We start from the raw sequence: 20,070 nt of genomic DNA, 5'->3' as shown, positions 1-20,070 counted from the left end.
ATAGTAATTAATTTAGATTGTGAAAATATTCGAAATCAATTTAATTTTTGGAATGATAAGCATTTAAGATAATTTCGAAAATATATGTCTAATTAAAGAATTAATTTCGTTATGGTACTCGAATATATTAGGATTATTCGTATTGTTAGTTTATTTAATTCATAAATTATAATTTGCAGATTTAAATGAAGATCTTCTCGAGATTTTTAGGAATATAATCGAGATTTTAGTAACAAATGTGATCACATTAAATTTTTGAAAGATTTGAAAGATTTGTGTCCAAATTGTTAGAAACAAATTAGGATAGATAATTTTTGGTTAGTATATTTTTTAATATTTTCAAATCTTTAGAATTAAACCCATTGACATTATATTGTTGAATTTATTTTTTAAAAATTACGTAATATTAAATAAAAAATTAAATAACTAACTATTTTTATTTGATGGTGTAGACAAATTATTATTATTATTTATGTAATTTAATTACAAATAACAAATATTAATTTTTATAACAAAATAAATTATTTTCGTATGAACAATTTTTTCCCAAATAAATATTTTACAAAATATTTATTTTAATCACATATTCTTTCTATATAGAAATAAATAGTTAAATAATTATGGTTAGAAGTAGTTAAGGTAAATAACAAATATGGTTAGTTTAGATATATTATATATATTTCCAATTTAGGTGTTAATTAAGAATTAATGTGGTTTTAAGACAACATTCCTAAAATTCCTTATCCAAGATCCGGATAGAGTTAATCCCGGATAAAACCCGGATCCAAAAGACTTTTTGCAAAAATCCCCTGTAAAAATGTATATGTAGATGAATAAAGAAAAAATCAAATACCAAAAGATTCAATCGCACTATTCGCAAAAAATTCACTTACAAAGAAATTATATTTTTGGACTTGAAAAGATCGTTAGGGAAGAAAACTGTTGTATCATGTCGATTTCGATGCAATCATTCTTTTTGTTACATCGTTTTTTAAATTATAATTTTTGAAAACTCTACAATCAGAAGAGTGTGATCTTCTGGTTTGTATTTAATCGATTTGAATGCTTCTTTTTCTTTTTCTTCGTGATTTTTAGTTAATAATTGCGTATTTGAAATTTTTCTTATTGCCTTGCATTGCAAAATCAATTCTTTTGTTTCTTTTTCGAAATTTTGATATGTGACATCCGTAAAAAAGTGAATATCATGAGCTCCAATTTCAAAATTTATATCCAATAAATTCAATAGCATTCAATTTATGTGAGATTGTATAAAGAAATATATTTTTCGACTTGAAAAGATAGTTAGGAAAGCAAACTGTTGTATCATATGAATATGATTCATATATTGATCTCAGTGCAATCTCTCTTTCTGTTGTATTGGTTTGTAAATTATAATTTTGCATTTTACTATAAACATAAAAATCTCTATATTCAACAGAGTTGGATCTTCTTGTTGGATTTAATGGAAAATTCGAGGAAATTATTAACAAGACGATTTGAATGTTTCTTTTCTTTTTACTCATGAATCATGATATCTACTTCAGTTGATAAATTAACTTTATTATAACTTTTTTTTTTTTTTTGGCTAATCACCTTCCAGTCTTTGGTTTTTATTTTTATTCATGTTGATTATTTTACATAATATTTTGGTTTAGAAATCGTATAATCTACCAAACAGAAATATATATCTAATCTTTTTTCATGATTTCCATATATATCCAGGTCTTTGATATATTTAGATTGTGCTAATTTCCTTTTCTTTTAAAAAAACCATAGTTATCAAAACAAAACAAAACAAAAAAAAAAAAACATTTTGAATATACATTTTAATAACAAAAATATATTTCACGAGATAATAATTGCAAGCAAATCAGTTTATATATAGAGATAATAACTGCTACAACATATTCGTAGTATATACAAATTCTATCTTAATCCTCATTTTTTAATTTTGTTTACTTTAAAATAAAAGAATAAAACTCTATATAAACGGATCCATGCATTCTCACTCATTTTTGTTTATATACCTAAAAAAAAAATCCTTTGTTTACATCGCCTTAACACCATGAAGACCGTCATAATCATTGTAGCTCTCCTATGCATCGTCTCTCTTCCAAACCCTACCGTCGGATCAACAAAGAAACCGTGGCCTAAGCCATCCGATCTAGCCAACAACAATAACAACTTCGGTGACTCTAAGGTTGGTTGGGCTTGCTCCTCCTCTTCAGACCCCAACGCTCCTCCTTCACCTCCCGGCTCGTTCCCTAATATCCCCAAAATCCCGGGAATACCAAACATCCCTTTTCCAAACATTCCGGGAATCCCGATGCCTAACATCCCGGGACTCCCTAACATCCCTGGACTTCCAGGTCCTCCGTTTGAGTCTCTTCTCGTGTCGCAATCAGGTGAGTTAGAGAAGTGTTTGTCCAAAGATGGGTCGAAAACGAACGAGAAATGTTTCTCGCAAATATTTTCGAGTTGGGCGGAGAATGATTTCGCATTGGACAAAGAGTGTTGTGAGATTATTGTGAATATGAATAAGAGGTGTTACGGTCATCTTCACATGATGTTTAAGAGTCATTTCTTTGCTCCTCTCCTTCAATACTCTTGTCACATCAAGCATGCCAAGAACTAAACACATCTACCTCAAGCACCTCCTCCATTTAGTTTTTTTTTTCTTCTTATTTTTAGTTTTGTTAGGGTTTTGTTTTGTTTTGTCCATTTCTCATGGGCGTATCTTGATTTGTTCGTCGTTTAATTAATAAAATTATAGTTTTTGTATTTTTATATTAGAACTTAATTCTCTCTTCTGTTACAAATTTGTTCACAATTGTATGTGCATGCTCGTAGATCCGCCTGAAATCACGGCAATACAAGGCTAAGAAGTTGTACACTTGTACACTTGGGCTGTGTGGGCTTTACCAATTTTGATGGTTTATGGTTTATCTTTCAACATAATTTATGGTTTTTTCCAACCAAAATATATCAGGCTTCGAAGGTGAAAACGGATGAACTCAAAATATTTGTGTAAAATCATGTGAATATAAGATAATTTTGATAAAATAATTTCTAAAAGAAAAAAATTAATTAAGATTTTGTGTGTGTATTTTTTCTCTCAACAAAATTAACTAAGTTATTTGTAGTCAAGAGAATATGCAGATGAATGGAGAGATAAGCTGGATAATTTGATTAGATGAAAAAAACACACAATTTTTTTTTAATATAAATTAATTTAACTAATCTATAATTGGAAAAATTGGAGTGTAATTAATAGAAACATATATTTAAAATAATTCTGTAATTTCAACGACAGCTACTCTTCAACTCCTTTGGGACCTCATGATTTAATGTTTGTTATTGACTTCATCCCCACACCTCAAGAACACGTAATTAAATTTGTTTTTATGTGACGGTGCGAGAGCAATCATGAGAAGAAAATAACATAATGTCTATATTTTGTTTTGTTTTCACTAAAAGAGCTTTAAAACGAGAATATGATGAGAATGACCGGCTAATAAATACGGTTTTAAAGATAATAATCTGATATTATATAGTAAAGGGGACACATATTTAGTTAGCACTAGTCACTATATTAATTATATCATTATATGGTTTTCCAGACTACGTACTATTTATTTAATAATTTTGAACACTGTATTTTTGGTAGGATCTTAAATATGTTATTATCAACTTAATATGAACTTAACTAATAGACTCTATTATATGATGCAATGCACACACATTATATAAAGGTGATCAGAGAGAATGGAGGAAAGATTTGAGAAGATTTAGACCAATCATAGAGGATATGGGTTACTCAGTTACCAATATCTGGTCCCATATATAATGACATAATATTTTTATATGTTAATTAGTATCTTATTGCCACAAGGGTTCCTTGTACCCTGTTAGCAATTGTAACTCTTTGACACCTTCGGGTGATCTTTTCAAATATAATCACAGATGACAAAAAAAAAAAAAAGTATCTTATTGCCACTTTTTCATATATATTTGTTCAAGTTTATCTCTCCCATATTTGCAAGAATCCTTTTTGTTGCTGCAAGAATCTATCAATTCTTATCTTCCGCAGTTCACATTTCACAAATCCCATCTAGATATCTCATATCGGTCGTGCGTAGGATATATAATCTTTGATAGTTCTAAAAGCAAGAGTACTAATGTTAATCTTTAACAAACAAGGTAAGAGTAATGTTAATCAATTGAAGTATACTAAATGCAAGAGTAAATGTTCTTGATCAAACATTAGTTCTAAAAGTACGAGAGTCATGTTATCGGCAATCTTAATTACCTATGTTAACGATTCCTATTGGTGACACTTAAATTAACATAAGTTTTTAGCTGATAGAATAATCGATAAAAAAACCATAAAACAAAACAGTATAAAATTACTAAAATAACGTTTTTACTAACGTTTTCGTGATTAATCAATACAATAAAAACATTAAGAGTCTCTCCAAACCTCCTATCTTTTTAGATAGTTCTCATGACACGTCAGTAAAATCGATATCCAATCAGAATATTTCAAATAATACAGCTCAATTTCATCTTCCAGTAATAACTTCCGATTTTTCTACGTCACTCTCTCTATCATCAGAACAAATATAAAAATAAATATGGGCCTAGGCCCAAGTAATAGAACCGATTCATGAACAGATCCTTTGTTTCGTATCTCAAATCCAAAATCAGATCTTCGCCAGCCACCGGATTTTATATTCCGCCTAAACCCGCTGCTTCTCCTCTTCCCCGATTCTCTTCCTCCAGGTCTTCTTATAAATCAATCGCGTTATTTCATATGTTCTGTATCAATATCATGTATTTGTTTCCCTTTCGTCATTTTGACAAAAGAACGGGACAAAATTGTCTTCTATGCTACACATTTTCGAATTTGAGATGGATGATATCGTTTGTTGTATTGAAGTGTCTGATGCTCTGCACTGGAATTATGGGTTTGTATTCATTTGAGTATTGATCAATGTTTTATATTCATAAATTTGTGCATAAAGATCGATTGTCTGTTGATACTTGTAATTTTAAAGAGACAATTTTGTTGACATGGTCCAAGAAATGGTAAATTGGGATTCTTAAAATCTTAAGACATGGTCCAAGAAATCAGAATTGAGTGATTAGTGTATGCTATATGAATGTATCTGTTGCATTAGTTTCCTTCTTCTTATAAAATTCAAGTTGAAATGTTTGGCTCTGGTCTTGCAGTCCGATTCTGTAGTATTTTTTTTTTTTTTTTTTTGTTGTTTTATGAGATTTCTGTCTGAAAATTCTATTGATTTGTTTGTCTTTTATTGTGGTTTTTGGTTAGATATCGAGTGTGATTTGTTCAAGGGACGTTGGGTTCTAGACAGAAGATCTTTGTACATGAACTCAAGCTGTTCTGCGATTCCTGACTTGAAGAACTGCATAAAACTAGGGACACCCGATACAGATTTTTTAAACTGGAAATGGAAACCTGATGGTTACGATCTTCCGAGGTTTAATCCCAAGGGGTTTCTCAGTATGGTTCAAGGGAAGAAAATGCGTTTTATTGGTGATTCTGTAGCTGAGAACCATATGAAATCTCTTATTTGCTTGTTGTCAATGGTAAGTCACTAAGAAAGAGTTTTCTAATTCCGCTGTTGTTAAGTAGAAGAACCCTAAACAGTGAATTTTTTTAATTGTTTTGATGCCGAAACGCATGGCTGACCGAAGAAGAAATTATTGAATTAATGACTATAATGGTGGATTTCGTGGCTTCTTCTCCGATAACTCTGAAGACAATGGTGGTGAAGGAAGATGAAGCTCATCATCCTTACGCGTTCCATGTTTCAGGACCGAGCAATGTAGCTTCTCCTAATTGGGGAGACCTCATCAACTCCAGTTGGTAAGTGCTCTGTTTTTTTTTTCCCCAATGAGATTAGTTTCTTCTTTGATTTTACATATTTTTAAGTGTGTATGAATCTCAAATTTGTGAGACATCAACTTAAATATCGAAAACGAACATTGCAGCAAAACCTTAATTTTGTTCTTTGGATCTGAAGGGATCGAGATAGTTGAATTTTTGGTCAAGTTTGATCTATTATTTTAGTCTTTTGTCTTAATTACAGAGATTTTTTCCTTTTTTTTTTTGTAATCTTAGACATTTCATGTTGTTTTTAGAAGAAAGTTAATTTTTTTAAATTCAAAAATCCATATGTTTCTAAGTTGGGTCATGTTATATTCTTTGCTTCTAACGTCATAATCTACTTTGCCTTATGATGTCTTCTCATTTACTTGCTCTAATGATTGCATTTCAATTCTTCCTTCATTAAGCATCATTTAGAAACCAATGAACAAGCTAAACTTTGCATTGCATTATGCTTATTAACCTTATAAAGTGTCTCAAGCTAATCGTGTAATGTGAGAGAAGAATAACTACATTTACTTTTGTTTTGTTGAGGAAATGCTAATTACTAATTAGTCGTAACAAGTTTTAACCTTTTGGTTGATTTTCGGTATATATAGGAAGGATCCCAACTACAAGAGAACAATTATGGGATGCATTATTCAAACAGCCTATTTACTTGAACTCGACAGACAAGAGAATAGAATCGAGCAAAATGCTCATGCCGGTTTAACGTTGCTCTCGAGTTATGGGAGCAGTAATGTTTGTATAGAGGCTAATTCAATAAGAGCTGGTAAAGCCTTGACTAAAGAAGGGCTATTTGGGATACTCATTTGATCCACCTTCTAATCTTCTATAGCCTCGATCGTCTGCAAGACGCAGTGAGAGCGACGACGAAGACAAAAATATAACGGTGAAGTTGACTACGGCCGCTGAAAATGTTCATTGGTGACGTCGTTAGTTATCTGTTGTAGTCGCTGTTTTAATTGCCGACAAAGAATTAAGCCTTCCACATCGCCGTAATCAACATCGAGCGACACCTTCTCCACATACTTGAGTCTTAAGCAACAATTATTTTTAGTTTTTTGGCCGCTTCCCTGGTGTGGCTTTCACATTTGCAGAGATTTACATTTTGTATTGGGATGAAAGAATAAAGCATTCGTGGTTTGTTTGAATTGCTATTATTGTTTTCAATCATTCTTGTTTAATTCTTTTTTATCGTTTCTGTTTGGAGTCATCCTTCTTATGATACGAAAGTGATTAATCTTACAAAATCCAAAGCACAAGCATGATTGGAAGAATGATAATATTCGATGATAAATATATACATATATTACAATATAAAGATAAATCAAACATTTGTGAAAAAAACTTTTATTAAACTTCTACCAATCATATTCATATTAAAACAAAAATGCTACAAACAGCTTCATATGACAGCTTCATATGAACTCTGCAATATAGCCAGTAATCTTCCTTCCTTTTAAAAAAGAATATGTAATGAATCATGACTCTAGACTATATAAGATTGAGATTGGTTTATGAAGGGTTAGAGATTGAAACACCAAAAATTGTTTATTTGATTAGTTTCAAACACAATTTACGAAAAATATCCCGCGGCGGAGCGCGGGTTTCGACCTAGTAATTATAAAAACGTTAAGCTCTGTAGTGTGTAAGAGGTTACCAATAAAAGTTCGTATTAAAAATTAAATATATGGATATACAAGTAATGCATGTATCTAGAAACTTCGGTGAAGTACATATGTAACATTTACATTTGTATGTATATGTTTGAAACGCCTATGAGCTGTTGACAGAAGAGGAAAAGGGGCAGCAAATGTCCAACTTGCAAGACAAAAATAAAAGCCAAAAATCTATATACAAAAATCAAATGGGGAAATCTCATAGTAATAATATTCCCCATAAAAAGAGACCGAATGGGTCAACCAATTTAATTAATAAATTGTAATCCTCTTCATTAGTTTTCTTTCTTATAAATAAATAAATATATATATATATAATATTATTTAAAATGTTCTTATAAACTTCATCGAAGTTTTTTGCATGTAAATCGGTATTTTATTTCTAACATTACAAGCCTACAACTAAACTAAATATAATTCTATCTAACTTTTCCCTTAATATACACAAAAGTTTTCTATAGTTTCCTCTTATGATGTGACGAAATCCAGATTAATTATTCGAAATGCAAAAAAACACTTTTTTATTTTTAATGTTAAACCATTTTAGAACGACCAAATAAATAAATAAAAAGTGCTATGAAAAATTCGCATATGGTATATATTGACCAATAGATAGAATCCTCAACCACGTAATTTACAAAAGCTAGCCCACCTTATATAAGTCTTTTCGAAACATCTTTAGAGTCTAACAAGTAGAACCAATTGCTATATTTCCTTCCACATGACATGTCTCTTTGTTTAAGAACCACACTATCCATTGGACAGTACCATCTTTCACCTAGAACACATATATTCTAAATATAGAATATTAATAAGTCGATAAAGGACGTATATTTGTACTAATTGTTACATCATCGCAATGTTAAATTTTATGATTGTTATTAAAGTAGATGAAACTTTTCTCATATACATGACAAAGAAAGGTGTATATATATATACAACAACCAAAATTTATCTAGTCCACAAGAATATTTCTCTCTCTCACAAGACAATCTTATTAAAGGGCCTAGGTTAAGGGGACACAACTTAACTAAAAAAAATTCTTATATTTTTCACTATTTTATCGATTATTTATCCATAGAGAAGAGTAGTAGATATAAAGAGAAGAATTGGTGGAGAAAGGAAAGATCATTAAGTATCGATGATGAGAAACGTAGGGAGTTCAAGTTCCAGCGGCAAAGGCATAGCGGCGGTGGTCGGCGTTGGTCCAAAGCTTGGCCGCTCCATCGCTCGGAAGTTTGCTCACGAAGGCTACACCGTCGCCATTCTCGCTCGCGATCTTGGTTTGATTCCTTTTCTCTCTCTCTTTTCATTTTGTTTTTGCTTTTCTTTTTATCCATATCTTTATCTATTCATACACTTATATACACCCACATATTTCCATGTATAAATATACTTTTTTATATATATGTTCCCATGTGAATTTTCTTCTTCATTTTTATTCCAATGAAGAAAAGGAATTTTCTTCTTCATCTTTGGAAAATGAGTTATTTTTCAAGCCTTTAACAAACAAAAAAAGAGTTATTTTTAGATTGTTTTCTTTCGCTGGATTTCTGCTTTTGGCAAATATATTAATGCGACTGACTCACACCACACAGTCTCACACACACACACACACATGCATACTAATCATATATAATTTATAGTCAAAGGTGCATTTTAAATGTAAATTTTGTTAAAAAAAGGTTTTCAGATTTTGGGTTTATACATAATTAGTATTCAGTACATCACTATAGGTTTATACATTTTTCAGTGTAACTAGTTGTCTCGATGAATTCTTCTTATGAACCAGTTCAGTAAAACTTATCCAATTCAATCGGAATTTTATTTTGTTTTATTTTACACAAAAGTAACGGAAACAGTGACACTTTTTCATTCTGTTCGGTGATAAAAACATTAAATTGGTTTCCATTTGACTACAATAATGTAGTGTTTTTTACATCCCTAGCCTCCAAGTACATGAAATAGTTACTCCGCTACTTACTTAGTCACGCCTATCATCTAAAAATTAATCACAAAACGGTGCACTTACCGACACTACAAAATTTAACACACTGTTTTTTTTTTCTAAGAACACTTTTGGATATATATATACTTGGTCACTCTCTTGATATATAGTCGGATCAATTGTGCAGGTAGGTTATCTCGAGTAGCAGAAGAGATAGCAAGAGAAGAGAAAGCTCAAGTGTTTGCTATAAGAATTGATTGTGCAGATCCAAGAAGTGTAAGAGAAGCCTTCGAAGGAGTATTGTCGTTAGGGTTCGTGGAGGTTTTAGTGTACAATGCTTATCATTCTTCTTCGTCTTACGCAAGTCACCATCCCACTTCTTTCACCCACATTCCTTTTCAATCTTTCCAAACTTCTATCTCTGTCTCTGTCTTCGCTGCATTTCTTTGCGCCCAACAGGTGACCTTTCTCGAAATCGCGATTTATTATATTATACGCAACAATGTGTTTTCTTTTGAAATCACTCATGTTAGTCATGGCCGAAAAAACCCTAGAACATATGGTTTCAGGATAGCCTTTAATTTGTTCGACCCATAATTTTATACAAAACATACACTTGTTAATATTTGGTTCGTCATTTTTCCTTAAGAGTTTTAATCTTTTAGCTAATATAAATAAATTTCTTTAGATAATAACAAGTAATTGTTTAATAGATTATTTAATCATTTGTTGATGTGCTACTTGTGCCAAATAAATTTGTCAGGAGGCTGAAGGTAAATCTAATATTGAATGATTTCGATACTTTTTTTGTTTCTTTCTTATTTCTAAGGTTTATATTTGATTTTTAATATGGTACCAAAAGGTTATTCCCGGGATGATGGAGAAAGGAAAAGGAACTATACTCTTCACCGGTTGCTCGGCGTCTTTGAATGGCATTGCTGGTTTCTCCGAGCTATGTAATTTTCTCAAGATTTTTAAAAAATGATTTTATTTAAATTTTTGCAAATAAATACTATATTTATTTTAATAAGTTAGCCACTAAAGAAAATATATGAAATTGGCACAGGCTGTGGGAAGTTTGCATTGAGGGCACTGTCTCAATGCTTAGCAAAAGAATATCAAGCTTTTGGAATACATGTGGCTCATGTTATCATCGACGGTGTCGTTGGACCTCCAAGGTACACACAATTATGTGATCACTTTCCATTTTTTCTCATTAAGAAAAAAATAAATAAATTAGAACCACAAATATCTGTCCGAAAAAGGCTCTTTTAACTTTTTATAGCTTCCATAAATAGCAAGATTCTGATCCAAACCGACAAGATTCTTACCTCACAAAAAATTGCAATGAAAAAATTATGTAGCTCCACTTCTCATTTATTTACTCTTTTCTTTTTCTAGTAAATGGAACATTTTATGATTCCTTAGCCTCTATTTCATTATCTTCTTGAAATTATCGGTCAAATATAAAGGGATGAACTTTTAAAAAGAGTCCCCACTATTGACATATTTAAGGTTTGAAGATCTTACAAAATCAAATAGTATTGCATAGATAAAATCTCTTGAAAATGTGTTTCCAGAGAAACAAACATCCCTCCCCGAGGAATGGTCGCGGAGCAATCATTCAACGTAGGAGGCGAAGATGGAGAAGGAGAAGGAGAAAGCTCGGGAGTGATGGGAATGGATCCTGATGTATTGGCTCAAACATATTGGTATCTCCATGTTCAAGACAGGAGAGCTTGGACACATGAACTCGATATCCGACCATCAAACACAAGATTCTAGCTAGTACTTAAAAAATATGATTTGATTGGTTTCTGATTTTATTCAATGTTCTTTTAGCCATATGTGTGTATTATTGTGTTTGTAATGTAATTAAGTATTTTAAAGGGTGGTTTATGATTGGCGTGAATGATCTATCAATCTCTTATCTCATAGTAGTTTTATTTTGGTCTTTAGTTTGCATGCCTTTAGAGATGATGGGATGTCTTGTCGGCTAAGGCTTGAACTTTTTTTTGTGGCTTTAAGTTTAAAAAGGTACAAGTGCCTTCGTGTTTAAATTCGGGACACAAGAAGATCCGACAAGTCATGTGAATGGACGAATGGACATAAGATCCGATCAAAAAATAAAAAGGGACCCCCTTCAAGGTAATTTAGAAACAATGGTCCTTTTAAGTGTTGTCACGTCAAGGAACTACTCTATGTTTCGGGGTCCATTTTTTCACACGAGAGTAAAACTTTGGTGATGGTCAAGTCATCAAGAGATCATCAAAGAGTCTCTTATATTTATAGAATAACAAAATAAGAGTACTGATAAGCAGTGTTGACAAGAACACATTGAGAGTTTTCTTTAATACACAAGCTAGCATGTGTTATTGTACTGCGTAAAGAAGCGAAACTAGACCAGGAACAGTGAGTTAAAGAAGTTACATGCCACCCCAAAAATCATGAATACCGGTATGCATAACCATTGGCAACGGGTTAGTTCGCTCGGAGTAGGCTTTAGTACAATCATATATGAAAAGAACTTCTCGAACTTATGAGTGATTCAAACACAAGTTTATAAATCCTTCTTCGGAGCTAGCATTTGGAGAGAACGGAACAACCGCAGACATGGCGAAGCTCACATCCCAGCTCCTCGCCTTAGCCAAATGATAGGGAAAACAATTCGGAACAAGATCACAATTCTTCGCTGCTCGGGGAACCACAAGTATGCAGACCTTCTCATGCTTTGGTTTTCTACTCAAACTTAAACTTGTAATTTAAAACAGAGTCTTTCTATAAACTCGAAACTGATACACTTGTTGTAACACCGGTTTTTTGATTGAATAAATTTTACATTCTTTCAAAAAAAGAAACTTATATAAGTGTGAAGAGAACAATAATCTCCCTTTCACTAACAAAATGTTTTCGTCATCTCTGGCATTAAGTTAGAGCATGCATAGAAGCAGTATATATGATTTACCTTAGCAGTAGATGATCTTTGATAAACTGCTTCTTTAATGCTCCTATCTTTTACCCTAAAAAGCCGGTAAGATCACAATAAGAACGAAATCATATAACCGTGGAATTTCCACCATAGACAGAGAGATAGATGCAAACAAAAATGGAGTTGTTTATCTTAAAACAAGAAGAACAACAAGAACAACAAAATGGCTGAAATAATAAACTACTTATGTATCGGCTAATCGTAGTCGCTTTGATTTACCTTAAAAAAGCTTCCCAGCTAAGAAATGTTTATGAGTCAATCTTGTTTCCCTAAAACCAAATCCCAACAGAGTTTTTAGTAACACAAGTTAAAGATATATATATATATATATATATATATATATAGCAACATTCCCCAATTTCTTGTAAAAAACTTAGAATGATCCAATTCCAATTCAATAATTAAGCAAAAATGTTCCTTATAAACAATTGTTACTAATTTTTTTAATCAATCAAGATTCACTAACCCTAAATTAATGCAAACAAATCAAGATCCATAATTAAGCACTAAATTGATAAACCTTTGAGTAGACGAGTGACTTTATCTACAAGAGAGTCTTCTTCTTCGTTATCATCATCATCATCATCATCATCTTCTTCATCGTCATCAGAATCCGAATTCGAATCAGTATAATCATCTTCGCTTGATTCGCTACCATCTCCACTGAATCGAATAAATCCAGAATCGATCAAAAACTTCGATTAAATCGGAATTAAATCATCGTGAAATACGCAAAATACCTCAGATTCCGATCTTCATCTTCTTCGCTACTCTCGCTATCGATATCATCATCTTCTTCGTCTTCCTCATCCGAGCTATATATATCGATGATCTCATTTTCGTCCGCCATGGAAATTTCAAAAAAAAAAAAAAAGCAAACGGCTTTTGAATTTTGATTTTGATTTTTTTATTTTTTGAAGTAACCTTTAAAACTTTATCGACGGGATCCGTTTGGCTGTTGTGTCGTAATTTACAGTTGGATCCTTTTTCCTTTCTTAAATGATCCTCTTTTTTTTTAAACAGCTTAAACTAGTAGAATCAAATTCTGGTTTGCCATTTTTCTGGAGTGGTCTTTGTGAATTTATCATTTGGTTTAAAGTTTGATTTAACATGAGTTTTACTCAGTCATGTTTAAGTTTAATATTTGTTATGTTTAGATTTGTTATAATATATGTATTTTAGTAAGAAAAAAAATCGTAAGTTTGGATTTCTTAAAGTGTTCAAAAATAGCAAATCCGTAAAATTTTAGAGAAAATTGTAAAATTCATAAATGTCACCAATGGCAAAATCTGTAATATTTCCTACATAGGAATTGAAGACATATAATGTGATGGATCAACTTGAATTTTTTTTTTTACTAAGCACACATTAATTAAAAAATAACATCTTGCCCAATTAGGATTTTTTTTTTTTTTTTTTGGCATTTGTGGATTTTGTCATTTTACTTTAAATATTTTAGATTTGTCATTTTATGATGTTTTAAAAACATAATTTTACATATTATATTTGAGTTTTTTTTGTTATGTTTTATTTCTGGATTTAGTGTTTGTTATTAAGTACGTATTGTCTATAAAAGAAATTCACAAATGTCTAGTTTTTAAAGTGACCAAAAATAGCAAATCTAAATATGAAGCAAAATGGTAAATCCAAAAGATTTGGGCAACAAAATAGTAAAATTAACAATAATCAGTAATGTGATCCTCATGGAGGATTTGCATGATATAACATGGAACATAAAAGTGAAATACATAAGAGTTATTGGCTTGGAAGACTACTTTGGCTAATTTGGAAAACATGTAAATGAGTTTTTTGGGATAAATAAATAGAAATACTTATTTGTTGGTGTAATCCTCCATTTTTTTTCTAATAACGTCGTTTCACATTTGTTAAATTTCACTAAAGCAAATGAGTTTGTTCTAAAATAATTAATTTACAAGTGACATGGCCGCTTAACCTTAGCAAAATTCAATTTTTACAAGCCAAAAAAATATACAAAATTCTGTATTCAACATACACGATGACTTTTGCATTTTCCCCAAAAAACCATCATCTTTTTGTGTTGTAAATTTGAGTAAAATCGTGAAATAAACCTTAAAGCGTAAAAAACTATATCTATTATTTATTTTTAAGCAATATGAAAAAATCTTTCTATTAAGAGTATTTTTTTGGGATTTAAAAAAATAAATTTATTCAAAAAAATTTTTAAATAAAAGTTGTTCTAAATTGTTAAATAACATCCTTTAAAAAGACGTTACATACAAAACTTGAAAAACTATGTGGAATTGGGTTATCCAAATTCATGGAATACTTAGGTGTAGTTATACAGTATAGCACCAGTAACCTTGGTTGCTAGAAAACAAAGAGCTTATACTCTCGGAGGATTCATAGTTCTGCAAGACGATAACAGGCTAAAGTAAAGCAAAACATAACTCACCTGTCTAAGAAAAATCATTCAACGCAAAAATAATCAAAACTTACAAGTCTTTGAAATGAATAAAGTCTTGAATGGATCTCCAGAAGCACTTGGATCATTATTCAGGTCATCTGCATATATATAAGATTTCAAACTAACTTGGATTCCCCAAAAAGTAAAGGGCATGAACAAACATACATAAAACACAGTGAAAAAGCAAATATATGGGAGATTACATTTCTTTAAGTCCTCTGCAGCCTTTGCAACACCTTTCTCCCGTCGTAGTTTATGATTTCTCTCCCTTTATGTGCCTAGTCGAGAGACAGTCTAAATTGCATCATTCAGGAGACTCAACTTTTGGCTTGGGTGGACCTTTCATAAGATATCATTGTTATTATCATTTGGGTTAATTGCTTAGCTCATCAGTCACCAAATGAACCTGAGGAGTTTTGGAGGAAGACGTTAGCAAATCAAAATCTGTGAGAACAAGATCAGATTTCAGATAAAATGTGTTTCATATCAAACAAACATGCAGCACTATAAGGCAAGCAACCTTTATTTTAGCACTTGTATAAAAAAATCATTTTGCTAAAAATGTATAAAACAAAGTGAACCAGATACTGAATCTAGAAAGATGTTAAAAAACGAAAAAATAAAAGAGAAGGGTTTCAAATACTACCATGATACGAGCCAAAGCTTTAGACTTCGATCTCGTAACCCTTATGTTTGTTAGCGTTAGAAACAAGAAAGATTTGTAAGCTACATTCCTCTAAATTATTAATTAATTAATAGAGGTTATTAATTTATCGAATATTAATTTATAGAGGTTTTACTGTATCTCTACTGGACCTGAAAAATGAAACCACTTTTGTGCTAAGCTCAACAACACCAATCACAAAGTTTTCTTCATTTTTCTTCTCTTTTTTTAGTTTTCTCCGACGGGCTATCTTCAAAATGTTTGTTTTGAATGATTTAAAGTTTATAATAGTTTATGAAGAATGAAAAATAGAGTAATTGCTAATTGAGTTCGGACAATTTTTGTCGAAGATTTGACACATTTGCTCAATTGTTGTTCTCTATGAATTTAAAGAATCTTTTGTATATTTGAAAATTTTATATTACTTTTTAACGTCTATTTATTACAAATTATAATAACTGATACATAAACAATTTTACCATGAACAATTTTTTCTGACCTTATAATATTCACGACATACACTTCTTTCTCCGTAATCTTTGATGGACACATTCAATCGTTCACGGAATTTGTTTAGATGACTTTTCAAGACATATACAAATATAATGATTTTTCGGAAATAATAATTTAATAGATAAAAAAAATTGGAAAATAAGATTGGTGTTAAAATAAAAAATCTAGAAATGTCAGAAACATCATCAATCGTCATAAGTTACCAAGTTTGGAAAAATATCATCATTCTCTACAAAAACTAACACACTTCTCTTTTTTTGCTACACTCTTTTTTTTTTTTTTATCTTTGCTTCTCAGCTTTCATAACAAAAAGAGACCTCAGACAGATTTCATACATATCATTGCAAGTTTCAAAACCCTTCTAATGAGCTTTGATCGTGCGGCTAGACACACCATGTAGCAATTTCACAAATCCGAGAAAGCTAAGCTTCCCATCAGTATGCCTAAGCCAATCGTGAAGCACTGCGTGAACCGGTACAGAAGGACCAAGACCAAGTTCCTGAAATAAGTTTAACCAATCAGTTGATTTGAGCATTTCCAAAGACTTGAAACAGGCTTTTGTATAAATAGGGGGTTAGATAAAAAGAGACAGACCGAAGCGAGTTCATCGATCATGATAGGTCGGTTTCCTTCCTTTTCGAAAAGCTCATAAGCACAACGAGCGTGTTGTTCCCATCGATCAAGAGCTTCTAGCTGGTGAACACTCAATGCCGCTGCACAGAATTCCTCAAAGTCCATTCTTCTATATTGAAGAGCACTCAGCTACAAAGATAGTCCAATAAGATTTTCAATTACCAAATCAAATTGTGTGGTTTAGACATTGAATTGCACGAGTCAAGGCTCTTACTTGTCCTAAGAATTCTGGAATACGCGAATCCTTCATTGCATCTGTTGCCATTTTCATCAGAGCCTAACAAAGAGAGTCGAGCCAGTGTCGTGAGAATAACCAAAGCGTACCAGAAGATATACTGAAACAGGACGGAAGATAGAAAACTTACTGATTTGATGTTTTCTAGACTTATGGTTCCGTTTTTACTAGGTTCTAGTAACGCAAACTGCTCCCTCAGATAAAACAATTCATCCACTGTAAGTGTTTTCGACAAGGCCTGCAAGAAATGGCGAACGGTAAGCAAAAATAGAAGTGACCATTGAAACAGAAATATTGGAAAACTGATCCACCCACCCTTAATGCAGCTTTACGAAGAGATGATGATCGTAAATAAGCTCTCATAAGTTTGAAAACCAGAATATCCAATGGAACCTTTGCGTTATTAGAGTCTTTTATCCATGGATGACCTGAAAGAATGGAAAATATTACAATTTTCTCTTCACACTGGAACAATTTTGTATGCATTCTACACATCCAAACAGTTTATATGCATTCTACACTTACTTAAGGCTTGAGCAGCTGTTAATCTTTTACGCGGGTCTTTGTTTAGCAACCGCTTTACAAAATCTCTAGCCTCTGAAGATAACAAAGGCCAAGGAGGGTCATCAAAACTCGGATCTGCTTTTAGAACAGCACGAAAGATTCCTGATTCTGTCCTAGCCCAAAACGGTCGGCTTCCACACAATAGAATATACACAATCACACCAACACTCCAAATATCAGCTTCTGTACTGTAAGATCTATGCAGAACTTCAGGTGCTACATAGTAAGCACTGCCAACAATGTCATTGAGCCTCTCATCTGCAAAATGCAATTGTCAAAGTATATAAACAAATGTAAATCTCTAGATTCGGGAATCTAACTATACATACCGCATATGATCTAAGGGCTTTACCTGGTCTCACGTAATCCGACAAACCAAAATCTATTGCCTTTAACTGAGAGGTGTCTTCTTTTGAGGTAAAGAGAAAATTCTGATCCAAATAGTTTTAAGTAAACTTCATTAAGATTGCAATGAACATCAAATGTATAAGTAGAAATAAAGAGCTTTTATTACCTCTGGTTTAAGATCTCTGTGTACAACACCTTGAAGATGACAAAAGGCAACCACATTCAATATTTGTATCATAACAGTCTTTGCATCCTCCTCTGTGTACTTCCCACCTCTGCACATTAAAAACCACCAAGTTCAATAAAAAACAATCCCAAAACTAGTAAGAACTAAATCCTACTTCTAAATTGAAGAAATTCTCTTTACCTTGAAAGTATTCTATCCAAAAGCTCTCCTCCTTCACATAGCCTAAAACAACAACGATAGAAAACACTTGTTAAGCCTTGTCAATGCTGATTTCAGAATGATGTCTGAGCAAAAGTGAACTTACTCCATCACTATATAGACATTATCATGATCCTCATAAGCATCATAGAAATGAGGAAGGTTGTTATGACCAGACAAAGCCCTCAATATCTTCACTTCCCTTCTCACATCTTCAATTGCAATAGCAGTCGTCATCTACACAGCAACAAACAAACAATCAAGCCAAAGAAATCTAACACAGAACAACATCACCAAAAACTGAAATTGAAAAGCTTTAAAGGCAAGTATCATCTCTAATCTGACAGATCTCGTCACTAACAATCAAAATCACTAACCTTTGCTTTAGGGATAACTTTAACAGCGACTTGTTGTCCTTTATTATCACCTTTCTTAAACTTAGCAGCACAAGTATATCCAAAATGACCACGACCAACTTCATCACCAAGCTCATACTTACTCGCAAAGCTCTTGGAAAAACCAAAGCTTTTATCCAATCCAACACCACCTCCTTCAGCTTCACTACCTTCAGGGATCGCCGCAGAATTAGGCTTCACAGAACCATGCCTTCTCGCTAAAACAGCTCTGATGTGTTTAGCCGGAGACGGAGGAGGAAACGGTCGTTTAAAGAATCGCTTCGGAGTCGAATTAGTCGAATTAGTCGCCGGAGATCTCGCCGGAGTCTTCTTGGAGAAGAAATAGTGAGCTGGACTCGGACTGTAAAAAGGAAAAAACGGAGACTTTTTTCCCTCATTGTTCGTTGTTACACACTGATCTTCATTAGAGCTTGAAGGCTTGACGGATTCAGACGCCGGAAGTGGACTATTCCTCGCCGGAATTTGATCGGAATTAGGTGAATTCGGTTTCGAAGTACAGAGACCCATTACGAATCTCTCTCAACATCACACGAATCAAAATCTGAATTGTATCATTATCGAAATCAAAAACCCACAAGTAAAAATTCAAACTTTTGAATCTTGCAAACGAAAAAATAAAATAAAAACTGAATTTTTATAAATTTTGCTTATTCTTTGTTTTGGAAGTGTCTCCTTTGTCAATGGCGAATTCCAAAGCGAAAGATTTGGATCCAAAGAGAATGAGTTAAAAAGAGAAACGACGATACGTTCGCTTTTTAATTACACATTGAACAACTACTAATTACACAATTAACTAGTGTGTTTTTTTTTTTAACTAATTACTTTATTTTTTTCTTGGTGAAATAATAAATACGTGTGTATAAAAAGACAAAGACCAAACTTGAAAATAGGAGAATTCGGTGAAAATTTGCTAAATTTATACTATAGAGTGTGAATTATTATTGTACTTTTGTAATGAACATAAGAATTTTGGTATTATCACAATCATGAATATAAAGGCTAACTAACTTCATTAATTATATAGTTTATTTGGATAAGTTATTTTTGGGAGGAGAATTTAATTGGGAAATTTAATAGACATTGACAGGGTATTGTATTACTATTGTATATATACAGATGCATTTAAAATCCTGCCAACTCTTGAATATGCATTAGATTTCAATTCAGATAACCTTGAATATGCATTAGATTTCAATTCAAATTAACCAATCATAATTTCATGTTATGGATTTAATTGGAATCTAGCCTTTTGTTTTTTATTCCACTTGTTAAACTATTTACTTTTCTTGGTATGTTTTTTAGTGATTTTTATTCAAGCCAAGTAGTTATTCAA

At 32.0% G+C, this 20,070-nt stretch overlaps 5 protein-coding genes across 12 annotated transcripts; 3 read left to right on the top strand and 2 right to left on the bottom strand.

The window, feature by feature from the left end:
* Positions 1–1,948: 1,948 nt before the first annotated feature.
* LOC9313820 lies at positions 1,949–2,862 on the top strand. Its single transcript, XM_002877706.2, has one exon. The coding sequence runs from the start codon at positions 2,066–2,068 to the stop codon at positions 2,633–2,635; it is 570 nt and encodes a 189-aa protein (XP_002877752.1). The 5' UTR covers positions 1,949–2,065; the 3' UTR covers positions 2,636–2,862.
* Positions 2,863–4,541: 1,679 nt separating this feature from the next.
* Positions 4,542–7,116, top strand: LOC9313819. 4 transcript variants are annotated; one of them, XM_021023946.1, is made up of 4 exons: positions 4,542–4,782; positions 5,336–5,613; positions 5,725–5,893; positions 6,514–7,116. In XM_021023946.1, the coding sequence occupies exons 3-4, from the start codon at positions 5,739–5,741 to the stop codon at positions 6,728–6,730; spliced, it is 372 nt and encodes a 123-aa protein (XP_020879605.1). In that variant the 5' UTR covers positions 4,542–4,782; positions 5,336–5,613; positions 5,725–5,738; the 3' UTR covers positions 6,731–7,116. The 4 variants fall into 4 exon arrangements, 3 of the variants coding, with proteins under 3 accessions (XP_020879605.1, XP_020879604.1, XP_020879603.1); XM_021023945.1 differs by having other exon boundaries at positions 5,722–5,893; XM_021023944.1 differs by having other exon boundaries at positions 4,543–4,782; positions 5,336–5,893.
* A 1,408-nt stretch (positions 7,117–8,524) lies between these two features.
* On the top strand, positions 8,525–11,479 carry LOC9312106 (3-oxoacyl-[acyl-carrier-protein] reductase FabG). Of its 2 annotated transcripts, XM_021026590.1 has the most exons (6): positions 8,529–8,879; positions 9,732–10,003; positions 10,308–10,317; positions 10,407–10,500; positions 10,611–10,722; positions 11,125–11,479. In XM_021026590.1, exons 1-6 carry the CDS (start codon positions 8,738–8,740, stop codon positions 11,233–11,235), a joined length of 741 nt encoding a protein of 246 aa, XP_020882249.1. In that variant the 5' UTR covers positions 8,529–8,737; the 3' UTR covers positions 11,236–11,479. The 2 variants fall into 2 exon arrangements, with proteins under 2 accessions (XP_002877750.1, XP_020882249.1); XM_002877704.2 differs by lacking the exon at positions 10,308–10,317 and having other exon boundaries at positions 8,525–8,879.
* A 330-nt stretch (positions 11,480–11,809) lies between these two features.
* LOC9312105 (trigger factor) lies at positions 11,810–13,535 on the bottom strand. 4 transcript variants are annotated; one of them, XR_002332127.1, is made up of 5 exons: positions 13,274–13,535; positions 13,054–13,196; positions 12,753–12,802; positions 12,510–12,564; positions 11,810–12,292 (listed from the first exon to the last, which is right to left on the bottom strand). XR_002332127.1 is itself a non-coding variant. In XM_021026591.1 (4 exons), exons 1-3 carry the CDS (start codon positions 13,381–13,383, stop codon positions 12,789–12,791), a joined length of 267 nt encoding a protein of 88 aa, XP_020882250.1. In that variant the 5' UTR covers positions 13,384–13,535; the 3' UTR covers positions 12,303–12,564; positions 12,753–12,788. The 4 variants fall into 4 exon arrangements, 1 of the variants encoding a protein (XP_020882250.1); XR_002332128.1 differs by having other exon boundaries at positions 11,810–12,283; XR_002332129.1 differs by having other exon boundaries at positions 11,810–12,236.
* A 2,771-nt stretch (positions 13,536–16,306) lies between these two features.
* Positions 16,307–19,494, bottom strand: LOC9312104 (CDPK-related kinase 5). Its single transcript, XM_021025778.1, has 11 exons — positions 18,699–19,494; positions 18,428–18,558; positions 18,304–18,345; positions 18,103–18,211; positions 17,941–18,019; positions 17,550–17,846; positions 17,340–17,452; positions 17,155–17,262; positions 17,004–17,066; positions 16,751–16,918; positions 16,307–16,655 (listed from the first exon to the last, which is right to left on the bottom strand). The coding sequence occupies exons 1-11, from the start codon at positions 19,242–19,244 to the stop codon at positions 16,518–16,520; spliced, it is 1,794 nt and encodes a 597-aa protein (XP_020881437.1). The 5' UTR covers positions 19,245–19,494; the 3' UTR covers positions 16,307–16,517.
* Positions 19,495–20,070: the final 576 nt, after the last annotated feature.

Source organism: Arabidopsis lyrata (assembly GCF_000004255.2).
Source record: "Arabidopsis lyrata subsp. lyrata unplaced genomic scaffold ARALYscaffold_5, whole genome shotgun sequence".
Classification (NCBI taxonomy): domain Eukaryota; kingdom Viridiplantae; phylum Streptophyta; class Magnoliopsida; order Brassicales; family Brassicaceae; genus Arabidopsis; species Arabidopsis lyrata.
Note: the sequence above shows the minus strand (reverse complement) of the source record. Positions and strands in the feature narration are given on the sequence as shown.

Coding starts and splice junctions, on each gene's coding strand:
- LOC9313820 (XM_002877706.2), top strand. CDS start 2,066: ATGAAGACCGTCATAATCATTGTAGCTCTCCTATGCATCGTCTCTCTT.
- LOC9313819 (XM_021023946.1), top strand. CDS start 5,739: ATGACTATAATGGTGGATTTCGTGGCTTCTTCTCCGATAACTCTGAAG. Junction 5,894..6,513: donor GACCTCATCAACTCCAGTTG/GTAAGTGCTCTG, acceptor CGGTATATATAG/GAAGGATCCCAACTACAAGA.
- LOC9312106 (XM_002877704.2), top strand. CDS start 8,738: ATGATGAGAAACGTAGGGAGTTCAAGTTCCAGCGGCAAAGGCATAGCG. Junction 10,004..10,406: donor CATTTCTTTGCGCCCAACAG/GTGACCTTTCTC, acceptor TGGTACCAAAAG/GTTATTCCCGGGATGATGGA. Junction 10,723..11,124: donor GGTGTCGTTGGACCTCCAAG/GTACACACAATT, acceptor ATGTGTTTCCAG/AGAAACAAACATCCCTCCCC.
- LOC9312105 (XM_021026591.1), bottom strand. CDS start 13,383: ATGGCGGACGAAAATGAGATCATCGATATATATAGCTCGGATGAGGAA. Junction 13,197..13,273: donor GATGAAGATCGGAATCTGAG/GTATTTTGCGTA, acceptor TATTCGATTCAG/TGGAGATGGTAGCGAATCAA.
- LOC9312104 (XM_021025778.1), bottom strand. CDS start 19,244: ATGGGTCTCTGTACTTCGAAACCGAATTCACCTAATTCCGATCAAATT. Junction 17,067..17,154: donor GTCTAGAAAACATCAAATCA/GTAAGTTTTCTA, acceptor TCTCTTTGTTAG/GCTCTGATGAAAATGGCAAC. Junction 16,656..16,750: donor TGATCGATGAACTCGCTTCG/GTCTGTCTCTTT, acceptor AACTTATTTCAG/GAACTTGGTCTTGGTCCTTC.